A 24000-nucleotide genomic window follows, 5' to 3' on the forward strand; every position below is an offset into this window, starting at 1 on the left:
CAAACAGCACTATGACAGCAATATTTTGTAAAGAACTTAACATTTTATTATTTGGTTTCATGCTCATGGATTGTTAATGATGACGTTTTGTTTGATTAATTAGATAATCACTATATATCTATTTGTTTAAGTAAAAGTGTTTGTATATGATGTAGCTAATTTGGGTAGAATATATTGAATCATGCGTCAAAGCCTGTTGTTTGCCTTGCAGGAATTATAATATCTTGATCATTAGTTAGTTAACTTTGCCATTCATTTTGGTAATTACTTTTTCTTTGTTGGTTACCTCATCTTCTTTCTCTCTGTATTATAAGTTGCATTTTCTTCTCTCTCTGTAGATGGCTGACGCCCCTTATGACATAGTTGTGTACTACAAGAATGAAAAGGCAATTATTAGGAATGTGAACCCTAACAACTACTCTTTTCTCCATCTTGTGAATGAAGTCTGTGAAGCTGCAATTCATGATGCACCTGGGAATGAGAGCATTATGATAGACCTTAGTTGTGAGTTTCTTGGTACATCACGTATGCTGGATGTGTCCAGTGATGAAGATACGAGACTCATGTTTTTCATGTATAGAAAAATCAGAGTCATCAATCTACATGTGAAAATAAGTAATGTTGCTCCTCTGATTGTATTAGATGAGAGTGCACTGAATTTGAACGATAAGATAAACATGAATGATGGTGATAGAAATGCCAGTCATGAAAACCTTGCTTCCGACCTTGGCGTTGTGAATGAAGATAGTGATAGTGGCTCAACGGGAAGAGTAAATCAAGATTGAAGAGTCAACCATGAGGCCAATGCTGCACCAGATAATGAATGTTGAAGATCACAATTATGTATGTAATTACTTGTATGAAGAGGTTTGGTTTTGATGTGATATATGATTATAGGCTTTGATGGTGAAATGAAATTCTCACATATAAATGAGGAAGAACAGTTCCTATTATGACTCATTGGATTGCTAGGAATATAATGAGTCTAATACAAGTGACTATCTGCTTAATGATATGAAAATGGATATGCCATGTTAAAGTAATTATAGGAAAAGAAATACATTCACTGTCTCTTTACACTTCTACTTGACTTGGTATATTGGTCTACTAGCCTAAACGAGTACTTGCATCTAACTATAGGCTACGTAATTCTCTTCTTCCTACCTAGCTTTTCGTGACCTCTCCCTTAAACAATGTGAGTGGCATTGTTGAACCAAATACATTCTCAAATCCCAAAAAACTTGATTGACAACTAGTGCAATAAAAAGTATGAACAATAATTAGCACTGATTAAGATTTGAAGTTCAGTTCAATATAGATAAAACTTGAAATTTACGCGTAAGAAATTCAGCTTGTTAGAGATTGACTTGCTAAAGCCTCACTTGAGTGAGGAGTGAGGCTCAAACAGAATAGTAAGCTTTTTAGAATAAAAGTTAAGCTAACCACTGAGTTTTGGCTCATTGGCTACAAAAAAAGGATGAAGGTCTTTTTTGTGATGTAGGTCAGGCTGTGTTTTCAAACTCGGACCGGACCGGCCGGTCCGACCGGTTGAACCGGGAACCGGTCAAGTGTCCGGTCCGAGTTGATCATCAAAACCGGAAGATTCAAAACCCGGTCAACTCCGGTCAAAACCCGGGTTTGACCGGGTTTGACCGGTACAGAACCGGAAAAACCGGTCCAACAGTAGCTTTTGTAAAAAAAGTTCAAATTTTTTTAATATTATATTTTGGCCCCCTAAATTGTGAAAATTTATTAATATACCTCAAATATTTCATACTTTATAAATATTGTCCTAAAATTTGATGTTATTTTTCAATTAAATCCATAATTTTAATTCTAAACTTGCTAATGTTTATTAAATAATATAAATTGTTACTTGATTGTTCTAATTTCTTTGTATTTTCTTGTTAAATATATTTGAAACATCAAATATATATGAATATACCTTTATTAATATCAATATATTATTGGATATTTTATATACAATAATTTAATTTTTAAATAATTTTTATTTATGACGTCATCCGGTTCGACCCCTATCGACCCCCGGTCGAATCCATTGACCCCTGACCCCTGACCTCGGCCGAGTCGATATCCGGTCCGGTTCTGAAAACATAGAGGTCAGGGGGTTTGAACTCTACATGTAGTAATCCGCAATAAAAAATTTCGAAAGAAATATCAGAGTATCCCTTTAATCTAAGTCAGTTTTGTATACCTATTTGTATGTTTTGAAAAAAATTCAAAAGAAATGCTAGAGCACCAGTGCACTCCTTTATACAAAAAGACATCCTTGTATACTAACTCCTTATATGCCCAACCCGGAATAGCTCGAATGGTTCGTTGCTCCTCTTTAAGATATGGTGACCACGGTTCGAGTCCCGAGGGTAACGCGTTCGAGGGGATATTGGGCTTCTCCTCTTTGGTTACAGGGGGAATAATCAGGCCGAAGACTCAAATACCCCCTGTATCGACAAAAAAAAAAAAAAAAATGTATATTAACTCCTTATGGAGCCTTTTATACAGATGACATAAGAAGGCATTCTTGAATATTTTGCAGTAGCAATAGATGCAACGGAATTTTTTTTTTTTCGCCTACTTCTCCGGCCCATTACTACAATTCTTGACCCACATGCGTTGAGCCTAAGCCCACTATAATTTTATGTGGCCAGAGCATTGGACATAAAATAACCCACTATTCGAATTTTGGAATATACGATTGTCTTGTAAACCACTCTAAATACTCCATTTTAAAAAAAAAAAAGAAACTCCAGATTATGTTACATAAAATATATGTAAATACATACAAAAAATTTAGTATTCCTCTTTTGGACTTCCATTTCTAGATAACTTTTCATCGTTTTGCCCTCTAGCTGAATTTTTTAATCATTATTTATTTGATCATACATTTTGTCAAATTAAAGACGTAGACTTAGGCAGATAACTCTTATGCCATCCCTGTTTAGATTGTTATTTTGGAGAGTTTTTGCAGAAAAATGTACTGTAACGATTTGATACATGTGAAATAAAAAGTGATTGGAAAATATATTTATAAAAAATGTAATAATTTTTTTTTTCAAAAAATCACAATTCAAACAAGGAATCAGCTCACATGTACTCATATTCATATTTCACTTTTCAGATTTGAAATATATACTTCTAGAATTTCGTGCAATTAGGGTGATTTCAAAGTTTTTCAATATTACTTGACCGCCAATTTGCCAAATCTTTTTCAACCTAACGTTCGTAACTTTTATACCTCAAATGCTTAGACATTAATTTTTCATTGAAAAAATTTTAGTTCCACGCTACACAAAACACAAAAAAGAAAAATGAACTACAATATCTACCTTAATTTCAATTATGCCAATTTTTTCTGATAGAAAGCAAATTTCATTAACAGATTGTTGAAAATTAATTGTCCAACATGCTTTAATTTATATCGCTGCCCCAATGACAAATTAAACATACACTAGAAATTACAAATATATAATTTAACAAATACAATAGATCTAAAAAAATCAAGAACAAACCTGAAAGGTACAACAAATTTTAAAATCGTCTTCCAATAGATAAATTGCTGCACTTCCTTTTTCTCTTCAAATTTACAGTATCTATTCTTTATTTCTGTTCTTTGAAATCTACGTATGTTCGATGATATAACTTCTATTATTAGTGTAGATGTTGATGGAATTGTGATTTTTTTTTTTTTTTTGAAAAAAGCCCACAACTTGTCCAAGGCAGTGGGCCACTTGTTTAACACAGCCTTTGTGCAGATGGCCATGGCAGGATCAGGTATCAATGTGCAGATGGATTTGGGGCAGGGACGGTCATCAATATGACCATCCTGCACAGTTAAGGATCAAGATTGGCCCTCAAAATTTTGTACGATTAAAATTACATCATGTAACTCGATTTTCGCATTAAGTGTGAGGTTCACTACTATCTGTTGTGAAAATACATCCTGTGAAAAAAAAGTTACACGATATACAAAAAAATTACGTCCAATTAATAATGATTACAATTAGCAGAGACGGTTGCACCTGCAACCGTCCGTGCCTCGAGTCCATGTGCAGATGGCCATGGCAGGATCAGGTATCAATAGTTATCAGTAATAATCGTTTTAAATGATGTATAATTTTACATGAATTATTTATAAAATTTAATAATAGAGATATAATTATTACTTGTAATATATCATATGTCTGGTAGGAGGATGCACGGAAAGTCTAGGTAGAGTTACAAAACGTGACAAAAATTACACGGTTCAGTGTCAACCAAACCTGCCCCACTTCCGGCCATAACTGAGACAACTTCTCAGAACTTGACACTCTGAAAAGAAAGAACCCCTCTCTGGAGCTCTCTCTTCGGACCTCTCGTTGCTCTAGAACCCCTTCAGAATGCGAGAAAGAACCCGAGAAAAGAAAATCAATACCAGACCCGAACCCCAATTCCAGCCAATTATCAGCTGTATTCCTGATGATATTTTGCTTCAAATATTCACAAGGCTTCCGGTCAGATCCCTGGGGAGGCTCAGCTGCGTTTCGAAATCTTGGCATTCCTTGATCTTCAGCCCCAATCTCGTCAAATCCCATTACAAAAGATGCACGGAAGACAAGGAAAACGAGCATCATAGGATCATGTTCTTTAAGGTTGAGCTGGAACATGATGAAAGGCTCGGGTACGGGTCCGAGCTCGGGGTCAACTTTAGGCTCAGGCAGTTTGGGTGTTCCCTTCATAGTGCTTTTTCCTGTGTGGTACCCAAGAAAATTGAGGTAACCAGCGGCTTTATTGGTAGTATTCCTGTTGAAAAATTCAGGTATTATAGAAACAAGGCTTGGGGTTGTTGTCATGGGTTGGTTTTGATCATGGTTGAGCGAGAAAGTATGTTGTTGTGGAATCCTGCTACAAGAAAGTACAGAGAGTTGCCTGATTCTGGGATTAGAAAGGAGCATAAGTTACCTGGCTCTTCTCGCTTGTCATGTGGGATTGGTTATGATGAGTCTAATGATGATTTTAAGGTTCTTGTACTTTCCTCAGTTGGTGGTACGCGGAATGAGACTCTGGCTAAGGTTTATAGCTGGAAGACGGATTCTTGGAAGAAGATTGAAGATCTTAAGTACTCTTTGATTGAGCTAGGCGGCTGTTATTATCTGAATGGGATTTTACACTTTATTGCATATGATCCTCAAAGTCGCGGTACTTGGAATATGGCTTCTGAGCGGAAAATTGTAGGTTTTGATTTGGCGAATGACATTTTTAAACAGATAGAACTCCCTGAAGAATTGATTACCAAATGTACGTGGAAAATAGGAACATTAAGAGGATGCCTCTCTTTGTTCGTTTATTCTGGAGGCAATCAGGTGGATGTATGGCTCATGAAGGAGTATGGAGTAAGAGAATCTTGGTCTAAAGTGGTTGTTGCTCCTTTTTTTCAAGATCCTCATGGTACTGTGTTCAGCAAGCCTTTGATTTTATCAGAGAATGGTCGGCTTTTGTTTGTGACTGCGCCAAGACCAAAGTTGGGAGTTTATGATCCAAATGAGAATTCACTCCACTATTCTCAGTTTATTAACTTGGAATATCCTTATGAAGCAGATGTGTGTGTTGAAAGCTTAATTTCTCCGTAATGCTGTTCATGGATTAAAAGGGACTTCAACCATAAAGGTAATTAGGGCTTTTCTAATTTTCACCTGCTGAATTATTTTTTTATTGCTGATCTCTGTCCAGTAACACTTAATTTTCTGCACTTACATTATTCACTAAATTTTTACTGTCTGTATGACATAAACAAAACCATCGGAATGAGAAGTATTGCTGAGAAAGTATGCATTGATCAAGGATTTGCTTTTCTATATTATTTGCTTTATTCCAACCATAGGGCTCAGATTAATTGAATTTTCTTGTTCTGCTTACTTCTTTACTTGTTTGTGTCTAAGCAAAAAGAATGGAACTCTTTGATTTCTAACCATTATTGTATTTCCTGATACTTTGGACATTCTCATCAATGAAATTCACAAAACTCATTCCAGGAAATGTTTTTCTTGTGCTTCATATGTATCTTTAATTGATGCTATCGTGGTGTAGATCATTGATTCATTTTGATAGTCTTCTCTGTTTATTTGTTCAAGAAAGCAAATAAATTAACTTTTTCCTAACATGGCTGTTTTCTTTTTCTGCCCATAGTTAATACATTATGCTCAAACGTGTATCTTCTGTGCCCTTTTTTATAGTTCAAACCCAAATTGCCTTTTAAGAACTCAACCAGAAAAATGTATTCTATAGGAGCAAAGAAGCAAAAAATGAAATCTTTTGAAGCATTCTTAGCATATTTCTTAATTGCCCATATGGCAGAGGTCGTTTGGAGCTATACTGCATAGCACATTTCACTGTTTGTCCTATATTGAAGGGAAATGCACAATGCACTAAATCTGAATTTTCCTTATGTATATAAATACATATTCTGCTATAAAAGCACTATGTTCCTGTTGTCTGCCAAATGTATTTGATGAATCTGTCAATGTTCTTATGCATAAAAGGAAAGAAAATTTAAGACACGTTTGCAGTACAAACATAAATCTAATCAATATAGAATCATGTTATAATAAGCAATCCAACATCCTAGACTAGTGTGATAGAATCATGTCATATGCATCCAACATCCTAGACTAGTGTGATAGTCATTTAATTTATCTCCTATGAAGTCATCTTCATTGTCATTGGACTTATAACACTGAACATCTTCCTCTTCCTTTTTTCATCATGTATTTAAACTCATTCTCTTCATCAATGGGGCAAACTGTTGAATTGAAGAAGACGAGCAATAAGAGAGATATTACCTACACAAGCAGAGGTTGGAGAGCGAGAACTGTGGTAAGAAATGAGAGGAGTGTTGCAAGACAACTCTGGTTTTTTCCTTCAATGTGCCGCAGATTTGCCCCTTCTTTTTGTTTGGAATTGTGAAATTGTGTGTATTTGGGTTTCACGGGTCACAACAAAAGAAGTACAGCCAGTTGATTTAATTGTTAAAGATCCATGGGGCCAGATTAGACATCTCCAAAACTTTAGGAAGGCATGCTAGTTAGTGGTAGGCACTATAGCGCAACACTATTGGAAAGTCCCTATACTAACACTGAACTAGTTGAGGATGTAGCCCATGTTTAATAGCTATGTTTCTTACTTAATCATCAATATCTCTTGTTGACATGGTAGATTATGAACTAGGTGTTTGCTTCGAGGCTGCAGGAATCAGGAATGCAATAACTTTATTTAGAGTTTCTCAACCAATTTTGATGCCCCTGCAATATTTGTGAATCAGAAAATGCCCTTTTTTGGATTTTTCACTTGTCACTATTCTATCGAGAACTATCTCTTAACCTTTAAAATTAACCATATTACTAGGGGTGTAGCGATATTTATATTTACTACGGCACAGTTTTAATTATTTTTATTTCTAGTGATGTCTTAAAAATCTCTCTTTGGAAGCTTATCTTGTGCATTCACACTAAATAATCCAACCTTGCTCATCAGTGAAGTCCACTTTCATGGTAATTCCCATTCGAGAAAATCCTAAGATGTTGAAGGTGTCAATTTATTGAAGTCCACTTTTAACATATATGCAATTGAATTTAATGAATGACTTAGCATGTCAAGGTGCAACAATTATTGTAAATGAAATTGCCTGTTTACCGTAGTAAGAAATGAGAGGAGAGTTAAGGTCACTGCTTTTGTCCTTGAAATGCCACACATGTGCCCCTTCTTTTAGTCTAGAAATGTAATGATTTTATGTAACAGGGTTGCATGAGTCACAAATTAAGATGTACAACCAGTTGGTTTAATTTTTTAGGCTAAGATCCACAATAGTCAAATAGCCCAGATTAGAAATCTACAAGACTTTAGAAAAGCATGCTATTCAGCAGTATCTGCTATCACACACATGCTGAGTGCTATTCAAAAGTCGTTACGCTGTACACTATAGCACTGAACTACATTAGGGATGTAACCTGCTATTGACAATTATGTTTGTTGTTTTGTCCCTTTATCTCTAATTGGCACCTAGTTCTTAACCAGGTGTTTGTGGAGGGTATGGGAATTAGAATTTGATGGCTCCATCCAGGTTTTTTTTACATGTTGATGCCCTTGCAATATTTGTGAACAGGTTTACCATTTTTCTTTTTTTTTTTTTAAAGTGCAAGTGGGAGGGTTCGAACCCAAGACCTGCCACTTACACTCCTTCCCCCTGAACTACCCAACCCATCCCTCCCCCCGTGTGAATAGGATTACCGGTTCTCTGTTTATCAAAGAGAAGTGGATTACAGGAAATCAACTTTTGTTTAAACATTAGAAGGGAAACAGAAAGGGTCCTATCTTTGCTTCAGCAATTGTTGCATGATCTGTAAACTTCTAAAAAATATCTGCTAGTCATCGGTTTTATTTGGGGTTGGTCAACAGTTGAATTTGGGGTTGGTCAACTAGTCATTGGTTTTATTCTCTTGCTGCTCGAGAAATCCTGTCTATTTCAATTTATCCTGTTCAAATGAGACAACTTCTAAGAACTTGACACCAGACCGTTATCTTGTTTCAGACATGTTTGGGACTAATTCTTTGGTCATAGGTACTGGCTATCCAGCTGAGGCTGTAAATTATCCATAACAGCATTCAGTTGTACCATGCCCTCGTAATTGTGTTTCCTACTTAAATGAACATCAACCTTTCCTGATGTATCTTTCTCAACATGAATGTCTAATCCTGGTTTTCTATCCAGATTATGCACATCAGTAACATCTGTGGTTGCTATATCCCCAGTCAGAGCAAAAGAACCCTCTCCTGCTGCCATTGATGTTGAATATCCAATATATCCATGTTTAGCTAGAGCATGTTTCACTGCATGGACTACAGAGTCAGAACGGTCATGAAGTTTAACTGCTAGTTATAGTAAAGAACATTTTGCGAACTTCAGGTAGTTATCTAGTTTGGCTAACTGTTTACCATTTTTGGAGGACATCTTTGGACATTTCGCATCTACAATTGACTTCATCCTTAGCAATGTAGACTTTTCTGATATGTAAGGCTGGAAGAGAAGTTAATATGTCATGTTAAAATGATCAAAAGTTAGAAAATATTAGCAGCATTTCTGTTCAAGCTTGTATGAAGTAGAGTTGAATCAATATGCTTTAGACTTTTGAGAAATCCCCTTGAACAAGTGGTGTTGGACTAGGTAGATAAATTAATCTTGAGCATTGGTGTTGGACATATTGTATAAATATCTTTGATATATACAGTTACTCAGCTCCGGCTATCATGCACTAACTGGAATAAATTACCACACAATGATTGGACTAAGATTCTTGAGAACCGTTTTGAAGAAACAGCGAGGGAAGTTTGATGAGCTACATGATGAAATGAAGTACCTTCTTGGAGCTTCAGTCAACGAAGTAGGAATATTGATTTTCTCTCTTTCTGGCTTCTGCGTGCGAAATGGTAGAAGACTCGACCAAAGATTCAAAGAACTGGAGGTTGCGCTTTTTCCTCCCTACAAGATTTTTGAGAAACTCTAATTTTTTACTCCTTTATTGGCATTATATCGACCTCAGTACTTGAAATCAGAAATCATGTATTGGTCTCATTCCAGTGTACATTTTCTTGAATCGGTTGACCTCTTTGAAATTTGATCGAAAGAGAAATTTCTTGGCTATCATTCTTAAACCTATCAGACATACATCTTATCTGGTGAATTCCTCAATGTCCAGAATCCAACACATTTTCCAGCAATTCATGCATTGGAAACTTGGGGTTGATTGGATTTCCTTGAAAAACATAGGTGGAGAATTTGAGGGGCCACCGTCAATGACCAATAAATATTTTGTTTATCAATTTCTGAGAATTTTTCTGCACCTAAAATGGTAAAATTTTACATACAATCTGAAACATTTTATAAGCAGAAATGAGAATTGAATATGACTTGCAGTGACAAGTACAACATGCAAATTCACATTATTCTCCTCTCTCCAATGGCACCTCACACAAAAAAGTATGCAACGTAAAAGAACACCACTTGTTGGTAAATTTTGATATCAAGGGCTAGGAGTAAACTATTAAATAACACTATTGATCTTTTTCCTTGTATGCAAGTAAATGTCTACCCTTTTGTTTTCTTCACAAAAATAAACAATTTTTACATTAATTAAACTAGAAGAAGAGAGAAAATCAAGGTGGAGAAAATGTTCAAGTCAAAGTTGCAAGAATTGTGTCACCAGAAAAAATGGGCTCTGCCAATATATTCATGCATCAAGGATGGAGCAGAGCATAGCCCACAATTCAAAGCTTCAGTTGTTGTTAATGGCATCAACTTTGATTCACCTAGCATTTCTAAGTCCTTGAAAGAAGCACATAATGAGGCTGCTAAATTGGCTTTCCTCCACTTCACTTCTGGTGACTTATCAAGAAAATTTTAGAATCTTCTTGAGTTTTGTGTGAATTTGTTTCCTGTTTTGTTTTATCATTCAATGTGAAATAGTTGTGGCAGAATACAATATGTCAGATTTTGACATTGAAATTTCAGGGCTAAAGGACATTAAATTTAAGATGCAATTAGATGAAACAATTTTTTGCTACTAGCACAATCAATTGAGCTCAGAGATTTTCAGTATTAAAAGTTTTTTCATCCAAATTGCTATGAATTATGTGCTAGGACTCTGTTTCAACAGAGCTTCATGTAAAATCAAATTATGTGACTTGCTTTAAGTATCATTTCGTATAGACAACTTTTTTTTTTTCAATTATTTCAACTCATGAAACTTTGGTGAAAGTCAGGATTAAACACGTAAAGAAGTCTAACTAATGTGGATCAATTGTGGTTTAAGTCCCAATATGTCTGTGTAAAATTAGAAATATGCTATTAACAGAAATTAAATCCACAAAACTTGATTTCTGAGCTATGTTATTGCTAATTGAAAGCCTAATATTTAATTGGAGAGAATATCTAATGTATAATATCTTGGAGTAGACCATCTTTCAAGTTGAGATTTCCAGAAAGTTTTGCCTAAAATATTTCTGACTATTAGCCACAGCAATACGCTAAGCTGTAGCATTTTTTGTGCATCTTTAACGTTTTTCACATTTCATGAAATGTAGATGAAAAAGCTATTGTTGAAGGATCAAAGACTGAACGAAGGTTGAAGGGCAGAGATATTAATTCAAATGCTTTGAGCAATGAAGCTGGTAGGAAAATTTATCTCCTTTGCCTTGCTTCAGACACTTCTCTTACATGCCTGCCTTAATTGATCCTTTTTTACTTTGATTTCCTGTCATTCTAATCCCTTTCTTAGCTTCATATCCATGTGAATGACTTGATTTATTTTCTAAATTTGTACCAGTCCAATGTTGTTAACATTTTAGTAATGGTGGATGATAAATCAACTAATGCAGGTCCAGACATCGAACAAGCACTGAAGGATGGGGCTATAAATAGTAGCGAAGATGGTAAGGAAGTCCGTGACCTTTGTCCCACCTTGCATTTTACATATCTTTCCAAACTTTTTCATCCAACTTTTGGAGGTCCTTACTGATTATATTCTTACTTCTATGCTATCTTTTGTGGAAACAGCTTGATTTTTTTTTTTTTAATTCCATAGTCAAAACTATGATGAGAAGTTTACATTTGCTTTGCATGAAATGATCCTTTCATCTATATAATTAGGATGTGGTCAACTAGAATGCACTCTATTGTCCCCAGAAATTGTTCTTTCATATGTTTGAAATTAGTATGTTGTATTCTGCTGTTTTTAGACAGCTTTCTTGAAGTTAAATTTCATCTCTGCCCAGCCACTTCAAAGTGCTCACCTGCAATCTCATTGGTGCTTCATGCTTGCAGAAGTGCAACAAAATTACAAGAGGAAGCTGCAGAAGTATGCTCAGACAAAGAAACTTGATTTTCCTTTATACCGTACTAAGAGAGTGGAGCAATCTGATGCTCTTTGCTTCACAGCGAAAGTTTTAGTTGGTGAAGATATCTTCGAAAGTCCAGGATTCTATGAGACTACAAAAGATGCAGAGGATGCTGCTGCACAGGCTGCACTAATATCACTGACAATGGATGCCTTTCGCAAGGTAAGTTATCATTGGATTCTCAATTCTACCTTCTAATTCTTTCTAAAGGGACAGTTGTTAAAATAAGTAGTACGGGAGGAGGTGGCAATAAAGAAATGTATTTCATCATTATTCTATTGTCCTTAGTCCTATCTGTTCGCATCTGTGTTAACCTTTTTGCTTTGTATTTATGAAGAGTGATGATAATATGTACAAGAATCTGCTGCAAGAATTTGCTCAGGAGAATGGGTTTTTCTTGCCAAAATACAAAACTATGAAATCTGGTGAGGATCATAAGTCAACATTCTTCTCAACTGTGGAAGTAGGAGGAGAAATTTTCCATGGGAATCCGGAGAAGTCCAAGAAGCTGGCAGAGTTTAGTGCTGCAAAGATTGCACACACTGCTTTAATGCAGGGTAAGTGACTCCTGCAACATTAGTTCTTTTGCTTATTACAACATATGGAACTTTTGGGAAACTAAGAATCATAACTACTTTATAAATTCAAGTAAAACTAAGCAGCCTCTGTTGGTTTTTTTTTTTTTTTGAGAGGGGGGGGGGGGGAGGGTACAAAGATCAGCTAACATATACTATATCCTTGTGTAAGAATTTTTGTTAATATGTTCTACTTCTCTCACAAGCTTAACGATATAACTAATGAAGACTTTTAGTGGCATATTACCACATGACTTCTGCTGAATGGGAATTGGGAATCTCAACTACATTGTCTTTACAAGCTTAAGTTACAGTGTTTTATTGTTATAATCTTTTGCTTGAACCTAGGTTTATAGACGATATACATATATATACCTTATGAAGTCCTGTCAAATATTGAACTGGTTGAATACATAAGGAAAACCAGGAGACGCACTTGAAGGTAATTCAACTCTGATATTTGTTTATCTTGGATTTACAGCATGCCTTGTGCTTTCTTGACTGATTAAGTCTTCCCTGATTCAGGAAAATCCTGTTTGATGGATGACAATACATCTCTTTCCTCAAAGGATGACATTCTTGAAGTTGCTCCTAGCTTGGACTCACTCACCATTGGTGATCAGCAAAGGAACTCCAATCCTGGAACTCAGGCTGATGAAAGCAAAGGTTAAATCATTTGTAATCTAATTTCACTGGTTTCGTACCTGTTTATTTCACAAACTCTTGCTCTTTCATATTTCATTTTAAGATTAAGGTTGGATGAGATAATGGATAATTTCACTATCTAGCAGATGAAGATGAAGAGACTGATTCCAGCAATCATGAATTTACAGCAATCATGAATTATACATGATAACAAAATTGATCAGATGTTCTCTGAAGCCCGACTTAAGTGTGCTACTTAAGAACCAATTGTGTTAAATATACTATCATGCCTTCTTACATTTGCTTCGCGCTAACTGCAGATTCTTCAAGCAAGAAGACTACAGAAGATATCAATACATACCTGCTATGTAACAGGGTCAGAGTGTATACATGCATTCCAGAGATGATCTTTTCCAAGGGCAATGTAGCACTACCAATTGCTGAGGGCAAGTGGGCAGTTGTGAACTTGGAGTTCCCCAATGAAAAAGATGCATACTTGGTATAATTAATTTCTGTTACTATCTAATTATTCAAGTGAAACTAACCGCAGTTCAAACAATTTGACTGATAATTTGATATGCAGCATATGCGCTGCAATCTGCATTTAAAAACAATGAATATTTGCTTAGATGGATGAGACTAAAATAGGCCCAAGTTGCAGGGAGGATATACATTAAGTGCATTTTCTGATATATTGTGCATTTGCCAAAACCAAGATGCTCTTGAACTTCTTGCAATTAGGGAACAGCTTTATGCCTTTTGCATCAACATGACATATCTTTTGTGCAGACTTAGGTAAAGTTTGCAGAAAATAAAAACAAACAATGGTCCTTGACATGCCCCCCATCCTTTGGGAAATGAAAGGGAGAGTAAATCATCATATAAAGTCAGAGCTATGATAAGTTCACGAAAGAGTTTCAACAACCTCATTGACGCAATAATATGTTCTTTTATATATCTTGTTCAACTTGAGAGCGTAAAATAGAATAGAAATATCAAATTCAATATTTCTTTTTATTGGACATTCATCGAGTAACTTTAGAGCCATTCTCTGGGAATCTGTCAGTCTGCAACCCAAATTTTTTTAAAGAAAAAGATCAGAACTAAAAGTAAGTTAATAATATTTTTGTAAGGAGTGACAACAGTGAATCCACAAAAGCTAACAAAAAAGGATGCACCATACCATATAATAGATCAAATCATGAATGTAGATTTCTTGTGTACAAAAAAAAAAAAAAAGAAAGAAAGAAAAAGTGCACAAAATTATCATCCTTTAACCGCTTCATATATGCAAAACAATCGATGATATGTGTGTCAATATAACCAAAAAATAAGCTCAAAAGTTTTTTTTTAAAAAAAAGACATCAATTATCAAAATTTCTAAAACCTAGAACAACGAAGAAATTATGAAATTGATATGGTAAAAAAGCCAGTACCATTAAGAGAATCTGCAAAACAGTTATGCAGAAAATAATAAATAAAACCTTCTCATATACTTGGCAATGCAATCTGTGACAACTAATTGGGATGATTGTATAGTCAAAGCACATAAATAGAACTTAAGATGAAAAGGATACCTTTATATTGAAATTTTGATTTGAAAAAATAGATTTTGGCCGATGATGAAGATAAGAGGTTTACATAGTTGTGACTTGCTGAAGATGAGAAAGCGTCAAAGAAGCATGAGTAAGAATTTTGTTTCAAGAAGCTTATTGATAATTGAAAAAATAATAATACAACAAATCTAGAATGAGAAAATAAGGGTAATCAACTAAACAAACTTATAGGATAAGGAAGACTAGCCTGATAAGGATAATCCAGATTATAAATTTTGAAATTTTCAAATAGAGAATTTGTTAGGTTGTTGTTTGAAACTTGAAAGACAGACCAAGTGATGGAGTTTATGGAAAAGCTACTTGGATTAGTGGATAGAAAGAGAAAGATGAAAAAGATTAGCAAGCGGGCGTTTATTTTTAGAGCACGTTGTAATTACATGCTTTTTCATTAAGTTAAGTAGGAAAGATATATATATATATATATATATATACACACACACACATGATGCGAGTTGAATTTGGAACATCACTTCATCGTGTAAAAGAGATGACAAGGATTATAAGATAAAAAATTAAATTTTTATATACTACTCCCTCCGTCCCAAAAATTTCGTCGCACTTAGAAAACAGTGTGTTTTTTATGAATAGTTCCAGCACAAGTGAGTTGCTTACCATTTTGTCCCTCGCCCAAGCTCTTCATGTAAATGCACTGGGAATCCGATATTGATGCTAATTCAAATTAAAAGCCTAAAGAACTACTGGAGGTAGGACCAGAACTTTTGTTTTGTTTGCATATGTCTTGTGCGTGCTTTGCACGCTGAAGTTTCAACCAAGTTCCTTTTGGTTTTTCACTCCACGCATATATTCATGTGAACTTTTGAAGCACGTGAATACTGAACAAGTGGGCTCAAAGGGCACACTTCACTTGATTATTGTGGGGACCAAAAGGGTAAAAGAGTGAAATTGAATGAAAAGTCTTTACTATATTTAGTAAGTGACAAATATTTTGGGACAGCCCAAAAAGGAAAGCATGACACTTTCAATGGGACGGAGGGAGTATTAGTGTAGAATTTTTTTTTTACACTATTAATTTTAGATATATGTCACGTGTAGAAATTAAATTTAAAAGTTGAAATTAAATTATGTACTCTATAAGATGAAACAACATGGGGTCAATCTTTTATCTTGTGCCTTCATGCACAGAGTGGTAGAATCCAACTTTAAAAAAATGGTGATGGGAAATCATTTGATGGAGCCGTTAGTTGACGTGCCCAATTTGCAGCACTACGATAAGTTTGGTAGGGGAGAACTGGTAGAAGAAATTATTTTTTTTTTCTTTTTCAAGACGAGGAGAAATTGATATAGTTTGAATCGGAATCCAGCTTTATTGGGAGAATAAATTGGATTCGAAAAGGAAGAGAAAAGAAAAGAAAAGAAAAGGAAAAAAGGGGGCACCTCAATCATCTATATAAATATGAGATGATGAGCAAAAGATAAAAATGTAAAGCAAAAGGTAGATTACTTTAGAATAAAGGTAAAGTAAATTTATCCATTTAAAAGTACGATAGAATTCCGGATAAGACTATTCAAAACATATATAAATATGTTGTAACCCAAGCATTTATTATTCTCAATTACTTGCATAATTCCTACTTTCCTAGCTTCCAAAATCTAAAGCTTTTTAGACACGAAAAAAGGAGAAAAAAAAAATCAAGAAGATCAATATGGGTAGCTGTGAAGAAAACATGGCTGCTTGGCTATATGGTGTTAATGATCTCAGAGTCCTGCCATACAAACTCCCTGCCCTTGGTAATTCATCTCTTTGGTTTTTTTTTTTCAATTTGTTGATAATTTTAATTTGTGTTCCTTTGAATCTGTTCTTTCCTAATTTACCAGATGAATTATTGTTAATTAGTACTTTCCCATGAGAATCTGTTCATGACAGTATTTTAGCAATCCTTCAAAATACCAAATTCTATTAGGTGAAGATATTGAAATGTTTTTTTTCCCAGTCTATTATTCTTTTCTTTTTTGTGAACATGCATTGTTTCATATTTTTTTTGGGCTAATTTTTTTTTTTTTATTTTGTTCTAGGTCCTCGTGATGTTAGGGTCAGTATGAAAGCTGTTGGTATATGTGGGAGTGATGTTCATTATCTCAAGGTAAAACCCCCTTAACTATGGTACCATAAACTTCTCTTTTCTTTTCTTTTTTCTATTTATATAAACATTTATCAATAAAATTAAAGGGCTGACATCCCTTATATAAGAGGAATTGTCCAGTCACCAATTTATTTCGCGTGCGTTAAAAATTTTGAAATTATTTGTTGGAAGCTTTTGTTCACTAATCCCATTGTAGCAATGCACAAATCCTTGTTCTATTTTATATGCAACGAATAATTTTAAGTTGTCGACATTTGATTGTATAAAAATTTTGTATACTGTTAATGTAGAAAAGATTAATCCTAATGTCCATATCGAAAATATATTCCTAGACTATGAGCTGCGGGCACTTTCTTGTGAAAGAACCAATGGTAATTGGTCATGAATGCGCTGGAATCATAGATGAAGTTGGATCGGAGGTTACAACACTAGCCCCCGGCGACCGCGTTGCACTCGAACCCGGAACTGGTTGTTGGCGATGTGATCGTTGCAAAGAAGGCCGGTACAACCTTTGCCCTGATATGAAATTTTTTGCCACCCCACCAATCCATGGCTCTCTTGCCAATAAGGTATCTGCCTGTTGAAAATACTTGGTAATATATAGAATTTGGTTTCTAGCCATGTTGAACACTAAAGATTTTTGCAACATTTTCTTTCTCCCAATAGATTGTGCATCCGGCGGATTTGTGTTTCAAGTTGCCGGACAATGTGAGCTTGGAGGAAGGGGCCATGTGTGAACCATTAAGTGTGGGTGTGTACGCTTGCCGTCGTGCTCAGATTGGCCCTGAGACGAATGTTTTGGTGATGGGGGCAGGACCAATTGGCCTCGTCTCTTTGCTAGCTGCTCGTGCATTTGGTGCTCCAAGAATTGTCGTTGTTGATGTTGATCGCAACCGTCTGTCCGTCGCAAAAGAGCTTGGAGCATTTGCGACGGTACAAGTTTCAACCAAAACTGAGGTTTGTCCCACGTTACAATAAATCGTGCATGGACTGACAGTATATTTTTCAATCAGTGTGGATGCATGCCACGTATATAAAATCAAAGTTCAAATTCAATTTGGGATTAGATGACATGCTTCTATATCCAACCAATATACAAGATTAATCCAATTTAATTATGTCTTAATGCAATTTTTTTTATCCTTTTTTTTTGGGCAATATGGAAGGATTTTGAGAAAGAGGTGGAACAAATCCAAAAGGCAGTGGGAGGAGCCGGCATCGATGTAACCCTAGATTGTGTTGGTTTCAGCAAAACTATGAGCACAGCTCTATCTGCCACGAGAAGTGGTGGCAAAGTTTGCCTTGTGGGAATGGGACACTGTGATATGACTATTCCCCTCACCCCAGCTGCTGCAAGGTTGGTGTTTATTACTTTAATTATACCTATTGCAGCTTTTTTTGGATAAGTGTTCTTTTGGAAAAATGTTTATATTGGAATATTTCGAATATGTTTTCCAAAGTTACTTTTGTGTAACTTTCTCTATCAACTTTGCATCTGGCATATTTTTTTTTTTTCCTGCAAATGTTTTGAAACAACTCGATTGATGGGGTTTTTCTGTGTTGATAATTAACAGGGAAGTTGATATTCTTGGGGTATTCCGCTACAAGAACACATGGCCTCAATGCCTTGAGTTTTTGAGCAGTGGCAAAATTGATGTGAAGCCATTGATAACCCATAGGTATGGCTTCTCTCAGGAGGAGGTTGCAGATGCATTTGAGACAAGTGCTCGTGGCAGTAACGCTATCAAGGTCATGTTCAATCTTTAGAAAAGGGAACATATATTATGCTTTCTTTTTTGGAGAGGCTTTGGGAGAAGTTGCCCTATAAATGTTTTAAGGATTAAGTGTGTTAATTCACTTCCTTTTTGGTTTTTTCCTGCTTAAATTTCCAGGGTTTTTGGAGAGTTTTAAGGCAGGTTGCCTAGGGTTGATGTTTCTATGTATTCAAGTGTTAATTCCTTTCCTTTGTTCTATGTAAATTTTGATGTTTCTATGTGAAAGGTCCGATGCATCAATTATATAATCCGTTATTAGGTTTAAATGGTTCGATTGTTGAAACACTTCTCATTTGCTGTTCATGTCAATATATAGATGAATAATATCACCATTTATGTTTGATAAGATAACACAAGTGAGAGAGTACTCATTCTTTGATGGATTTTTTTTTTTTTTTTTTGTACAGGACATTTATTCTAATTCCCAGTTAATCCACATTGACACCAAAGTTTAATTTCTTTGATTGGGACGAGAATTGGAGAAGAGTTTTTCTCTATTTCTTTATATCTGTTCTTTGATATCTGTGTATGTTTGATGATGTAATTTCTGCTATTAGTACAGATTTTAATGAAATTATGATATTTTTATCAAAATAAAAAGAAAAATATAACTTTAAAATCTGAATTATATTCTATAAATAAATTATGACTTGGGAGTTTTGTATCATATGGACCAATCTTTTGACTAAGTTTAGCTAGTTCTCCCATGATGGCCTAAGGTTTTCCACCTTAGGGTGCTTATTTCTAAACTGATTATCGAATATTCAAATGACTTGGGTCATTTATTGTCCTTAAAATCTCAGAATTTGATGATTTTTTTTGGCTAATAGATTGCAAGTGAAAAGTAAAATTACAAAACTGTCAGCAGCGACTGCATGGCGAAGTGATTAAAAGAAAGGGATAGTTTCAGTAACCTTCCTCCAAGATAATGACAATTTCACGTAGTACTATTGAGATTTTCAATATTATACTTACTTACCTCAGTCTTATAAAATGACCATAATAATTTTATCATATCAATATTTTTCATGCAATTAAACAATCCGCTCCTAATCATATGCGTATTAGTGCATTTCACACAATTAGACATCAATGGAAACAAAAATAAAATTCATTCATAGAACAACTAATTATGTCCTAAACACAATTTTAAAATTATAAATTAATTTTAGCTTTGGTTGAAGCATCTCGAGATGAATAAGAGAAGATGGAGGTTAAAGGTTTAAGAAAAAGGCAACAATAATACTTGCTCTATAAAGCACCCAATGAATTTCTCTTAAAAAAGCTTTTTCAGCCTCAGATCTTCACAAGATGGAGTGATTTGCGGCTCCAACCCCTGCATCCACAACCAGGATTGCAATGTCATCTGATTTTGGAACTAATTCTTGTCATAGGCTCTCTTCTTCTCCCCTTCCCTTTTCTTTCTATAATTTCTTTCAGTTTTGCTACTCTTTCTTGACACTACACGTTTCAAAGATTCTCTTGTCCAATAACTTTAGTTCTAAGCCTTCTACTTTGACGTTTGAAAGAACTAAATTAACCCCCCCCCCCCCCCCCCCCCAAAGAAAAAATAACATAAACAAACTAAAAAAAATGATGTTACTGCAGGTAGTAATCAATGAAATGCAATTCTAGAATCTTTTATTCATTTCTAGGGTCAGAAAAATACAGGTATTGATCCAGAATTATACAAACACAAGTACAAGCGCAAATCACGATACAGCAAATATATTAGCCTTAGTCTTCAGTTGTCCTCCTGAAACACCTGATGCAATAAATGATGTATAGGCCAATTACAACAGCCAGTAGAACAACCACAGCCACATCCATTGCTCTCCTTGACATCTTCAGTTTTGCTGCCGGATCAAGTGCAGATTGGTTGTAGTTATCTACACTTGTTTTTCCACTTCCGTCCACAGTTTCACTAGTTCCTTTGTCCTTCATATCTGCAGCCTTTGCTTCTTCTTTCTCTGGCTTCTTCTGAGTAACATCTTGAACATCAGTCTGCTTAGATGGACCATCTATTGGACTGGTTTTGTCTGCAGTTTTTTGCTGAACAGTCTCCTGAGGTCGTGCCTCATCCGCAGGCTTCTGGAATTGCCGTGGCTCATCTGCCGGCTTCTGGGATACTGTTGACTCATCTGTAGGCCTCGAAATGTCAGACTTATCTGCAGGCTTCTGGGATCCTCGTGGCTCATCTGCAGGCTTCTGGGATCCTCGTGACTCATCTGTAGGTCTCAAAGATTCAGGCTTATGATCTGCAGGCTTCTGGGATCCTCGTGACTCATCTGTAGGCCTCAAAGATTCAGGCTTATGATCTGCCGGCTTCTGAGGTGTGGGACGTTCAGGGATAGTCAATTTGCTATCTTGCTTGCCTCCTGGAGCGATGAGTTTTGGTAGTCTAACGTACAATATGTCTCCTTCAAACTTGGCAGTAATTTTTTTAGTGTTAATATCAGATGAAATACGAAATTCTTTCTGGAAGCGGATAACTTTATTGTTTTCAGCCTCTTTCTCTCCACTGACCCTCAACTTTCCGTCTGTAGTCAGCTGGACGTTTAGTTTCTCCCTTCTAAAACCTGCAGAATTCTGTTTGTAAGATTTCAAGACTTAAAAGTGCTTGTGAACCCTCCATGAATCAGACTAGAATGGACACAGGAGGAAAGCATGTGATTTATCTGGGTGCTATTATTGGATGATCCTCAGATTCCAAGGTAAGATCATACTTAAGGGACAGCAAATGTTCCATAATACATGTAAAAACTTTACTGATTGTTTGGCCCAAAAAAATATCCGAAAAGAATACTCATCAAAGGAAATTAAGGCAAAATATACTTTGCATTCAAGGTTTCATTGAATTGTTAATTTGTTTGCTTCAAACAGGAAAATGGTATCAATCTTCTTATATACAAGAGAAATGTGTTGGAAGATCAAATTGAATACATGTGAGAGATTAAGGTTGATAAAAAAAAAAAAAAAGAAGAAATAAAAAGGATAGTCAGCCAAAAATAAAGAAAGAAAAGAATGAATCTAAGAGAATAAGGAGTATACCAGGTAAATGGAGAAGAATGGTACTATAATCTTTATCCTTCACAGTTTCAACTGATGGTGCAAATTCTTCATCCTTGATAAATGCTTGTGCAGCAGCCTCCATCCTTGGAGTAAATTCAAGATTTTGGATTTGCTTTCTTTTTTAAATATATAAAAAAAATATGTATCTGTATGGATTTGGTGGTTTCTAAAGACTTTTTATGATCAATTGGATATACAGCAAGTCAGATAATCTATGTATTTATACATCCATTTTTCATCAGGGCTTTATACATTTTGAGTTTCCTTTGACATCAAATATACCTTTTATGTTCTTGCAAGCTATATCTTCCCTTTCTTTGTTTGATAATCTTCCACTATTCCTCGGGAAAAGGCATGTTCCCACTACTTTTCCTTGAGGGGAAAGGCAAAGAGCTAAAGCAGGATTGCTTGAGCAATTCATTTTCCTTGAGGGTATAATTGTACTACTAGTTTTAGTAAAATTATATATTTTTTAACTCCATTCTTAGCAATGTGATCCTTCATCTATCATCAAATATTAATTAGTCCCCTATCTTTACAAAAAATCAGTAACGTATGACCTTTGACAGAATTGGGAAAATAATAGAGATATGAGTGTTCCCCGAACCTAACTAGTGCAATGTTCGTGTCCACATTTTATATCAACTAGAAAACTTAGTGATTTTGCTTGGATAAGTGATTTGTGGAAAACGTTATCAGAATTTTTTCTAAATAAGTCTTTAAAATTATATTTTCAATTATTTTTTAATCTCGCATATCTTATATTGCACAAAGCATTAAAGTGTTATTCTAGAAATTATTTTTTTTTTAAAAAAAAAAACAGAGACAACCATGGCCATCGTGATTGGATTTTGTAGTTTCTTTGGGTATTCTTGGCATATTCCACAACAAATTGTGGATGCAATTGAGACAGCTGTTCATTGTAGTAGCCTGTGGATGCTCAAAAAGATATGGTTTGATTTTTTCTAATTGTAATTTAATCATGCTTGTTTTGTTTTACCATTTTGTGGCAATTCAACTATTGTTTGCGAAAGCCAAAGAATGAAAAAAGTTTTATTTTCACATATAATTCTAATAGCTCTGGCAATCTATGTGATGGATTAAGCATAAATAAAGTCCTTTAATGAAATTACCAGTAGTATTGGGAGTGAATGGAAATCTATTAAGTTCAAGCTAAATGACATTTATCCTAGAGCTTAATCTCTCTGTCACCGTTGCACACTTTGAGTTAATCACATTTGTTGTCCCCTGAAATTTGTGTTAATTACAAAATGGACATCAAAATTTGTCTAAATTAAAGTCCAATGCTTTGAATAGAAAATATTTTTCAACGAAGCACCTTCCAAACATTTATTAAAGAAACATTTTCCATTAGTCAATTGAAATAATGGCAACAAAACTCTATATTAGTGGAATCATAAAATCGTACAACCCTACTAAAAATGCAAACAGCCAACATTTCGTTCAATTGTATCCTTATAATTCATGAACACATAGAAATAGATATGAAAAATGCATCAAAAAAAATAAATTTCTTCAACTAGGATTTTTAATTCTATCATCATATCTCTACAATAATAAAACAAGAGCGGGAGTTTGGTTTGGTGTAAACAATTTAGTGCCATCTTTTGTGATTTCAATTTTATCCTTCGAATTAACTATTAACCAATAATCATGTACACAACTAAATCTTAACTGCTTAATTGTCGATATACTCCAACTCTTTAAACTACACAACTACTTCTTTACGATTATAAATTCCTCACCACCCAATTATATATCAAATTAAACGGCTAAACATCACATAACTTCTAAAAATCTTCATGCTTACAACTTCTAAATTCTCACTCCATAAAAGAACCATCTACCGTGACAAAGTACTTCTCCCGTTTCATCTTTTTACTTGGTGCGTTCTTTTGGGACGTAGATCTTTCATCAATCCATATTTCTTTTGTTTTTCATTTTGATTTTCCTTTTAACATGATATTTTTTTTGTCTTTCATTTTTTGTCCTTCCATCAATCTGTTTATCTAATTCGAATAATCAATAATATTGTTGGACAAGTTGTACACACATCGAGTGTGTCTCGATAGCTAGTGCTAATAATACAAAAGTTCAAGTCACTCCAAAATTGATTCAACTTTAGTCAAGTGTAGATGATACAAACTCATCAGATAGAAAAAAAGTTAAATTTCAAATTATTAGGATATCTCTTGGTTCAAATACTATGTACTTAAATCTTTAATCTTCTAGTGATCTAACTATAATCTGC

General features: G+C 34.9%; 4 protein-coding genes across 9 annotated transcripts; 3 read left to right on the forward strand and 1 right to left on the reverse strand.

Annotated features, from left to right (window-relative positions):
- Positions 1–4215: 4215 nt before the first annotated feature.
- Positions 4216–9694, forward strand: LOC113704217 (F-box/kelch-repeat protein At3g23880-like). 6 transcript variants are annotated; one of them, XR_011839021.1, is made up of 3 exons: positions 4216–5664; positions 6811–8956; positions 9279–9694. XR_011839021.1 is itself a non-coding variant. In XM_072074466.1 (2 exons), the coding sequence occupies exon 1, from the start codon at positions 4398–4400 to the stop codon at positions 5625–5627; it is 1230 nt and encodes a 409-aa protein (XP_071930567.1). In that variant the 5' UTR covers positions 4216–4397; the 3' UTR covers positions 5628–5664; positions 6811–9694. The 6 variants fall into 6 exon arrangements, 4 of the variants coding, with proteins under 4 accessions (XP_071930567.1, XP_027081770.1, XP_027081786.1 ...); XR_011839023.1 differs by having other exon boundaries at positions 9363–9694; XM_072074466.1 differs by having other exon boundaries at positions 6811–9694.
- Positions 5802–13864, forward strand: LOC113694506 (uncharacterized). Its single transcript, XM_072046946.1, has 8 exons — positions 5802–5822; positions 6828–6870; positions 11131–11217; positions 11425–11478; positions 11870–12105; positions 12281–12500; positions 13044–13184; positions 13484–13864. Exons 1-8 carry the CDS (start codon positions 5802–5804, stop codon positions 13666–13668), a joined length of 987 nt encoding a protein of 328 aa, XP_071903047.1. The 3' UTR covers positions 13669–13864.
- Positions 13865–16348: 2484 nt separating this feature from the next.
- LOC113704243 (sorbitol dehydrogenase-like) lies at positions 16349–18922 on the forward strand. Its single transcript, XM_027226022.2, has 6 exons — positions 16349–16528; positions 16814–16881; positions 17214–17450; positions 17548–17838; positions 18048–18238; positions 18456–18922. Exons 1-6 carry the CDS (start codon positions 16444–16446, stop codon positions 18646–18648), a joined length of 1065 nt encoding a protein of 354 aa, XP_027081823.2. The 5' UTR covers positions 16349–16443; the 3' UTR covers positions 18649–18922.
- A 1353-nt stretch (positions 18923–20275) lies between these two features.
- Positions 20276–22011, reverse strand: LOC113704250 (uncharacterized). Its single transcript, XM_027226037.2, has 2 exons — positions 21708–22011; positions 20276–21235 (listed from the first exon to the last, which is right to left on the reverse strand). The coding sequence occupies exons 1-2, from the start codon at positions 21808–21810 to the stop codon at positions 20394–20396; spliced, it is 945 nt and encodes a 314-aa protein (XP_027081838.2). The 5' UTR covers positions 21811–22011; the 3' UTR covers positions 20276–20393.
- Positions 22012–24000: the final 1989 nt, after the last annotated feature.

This window comes from Coffea arabica, chromosome 1c, assembly GCF_036785885.1.
Source record: "Coffea arabica cultivar ET-39 chromosome 1c, Coffea Arabica ET-39 HiFi, whole genome shotgun sequence".
In the NCBI taxonomy this organism is placed as follows: domain Eukaryota; kingdom Viridiplantae; phylum Streptophyta; class Magnoliopsida; order Gentianales; family Rubiaceae; genus Coffea; species Coffea arabica.

Coding starts and splice junctions, on each gene's coding strand:
- LOC113704217 (XM_072074466.1), top strand. CDS start 4,398: ATGCGAGAAAGAACCCGAGAAAAGAAAATCAATACCAGACCCGAACCC.
- LOC113694506 (XM_072046946.1), top strand. CDS start 5,802: ATGAGAAGTATTGCTGAGAAA. Junction 11,218..11,424: donor TGCTTTGAGCAATGAAGCTG/GTAGGAAAATTT, acceptor CAACTAATGCAG/GTCCAGACATCGAACAAGCA. Junction 13,185..13,483: donor TCAGGCTGATGAAAGCAAAG/GTTAAATCATTT, acceptor CGCTAACTGCAG/ATTCTTCAAGCAAGAAGACT.
- LOC113704243 (XM_027226022.2), top strand. CDS start 16,444: ATGGGTAGCTGTGAAGAAAACATGGCTGCTTGGCTATATGGTGTTAAT. Junction 16,882..17,213: donor GTGATGTTCATTATCTCAAG/GTAAAACCCCCT, acceptor ATATATTCCTAG/ACTATGAGCTGCGGGCACTT. Junction 17,839..18,047: donor AAGTTTCAACCAAAACTGAG/GTTTGTCCCACG, acceptor GCAATATGGAAG/GATTTTGAGAAAGAGGTGGA.
- LOC113704250 (XM_027226037.2), bottom strand. CDS start 21,810: ATGGAGGCTGCTGCACAAGCATTTATCAAGGATGAAGAATTTGCACCA. Junction 21,236..21,707: donor CATTCTTCTCCATTTACCTG/GTATACTCCTTA, acceptor AGAATTCTGCAG/GTTTTAGAAGGGAGAAACTA.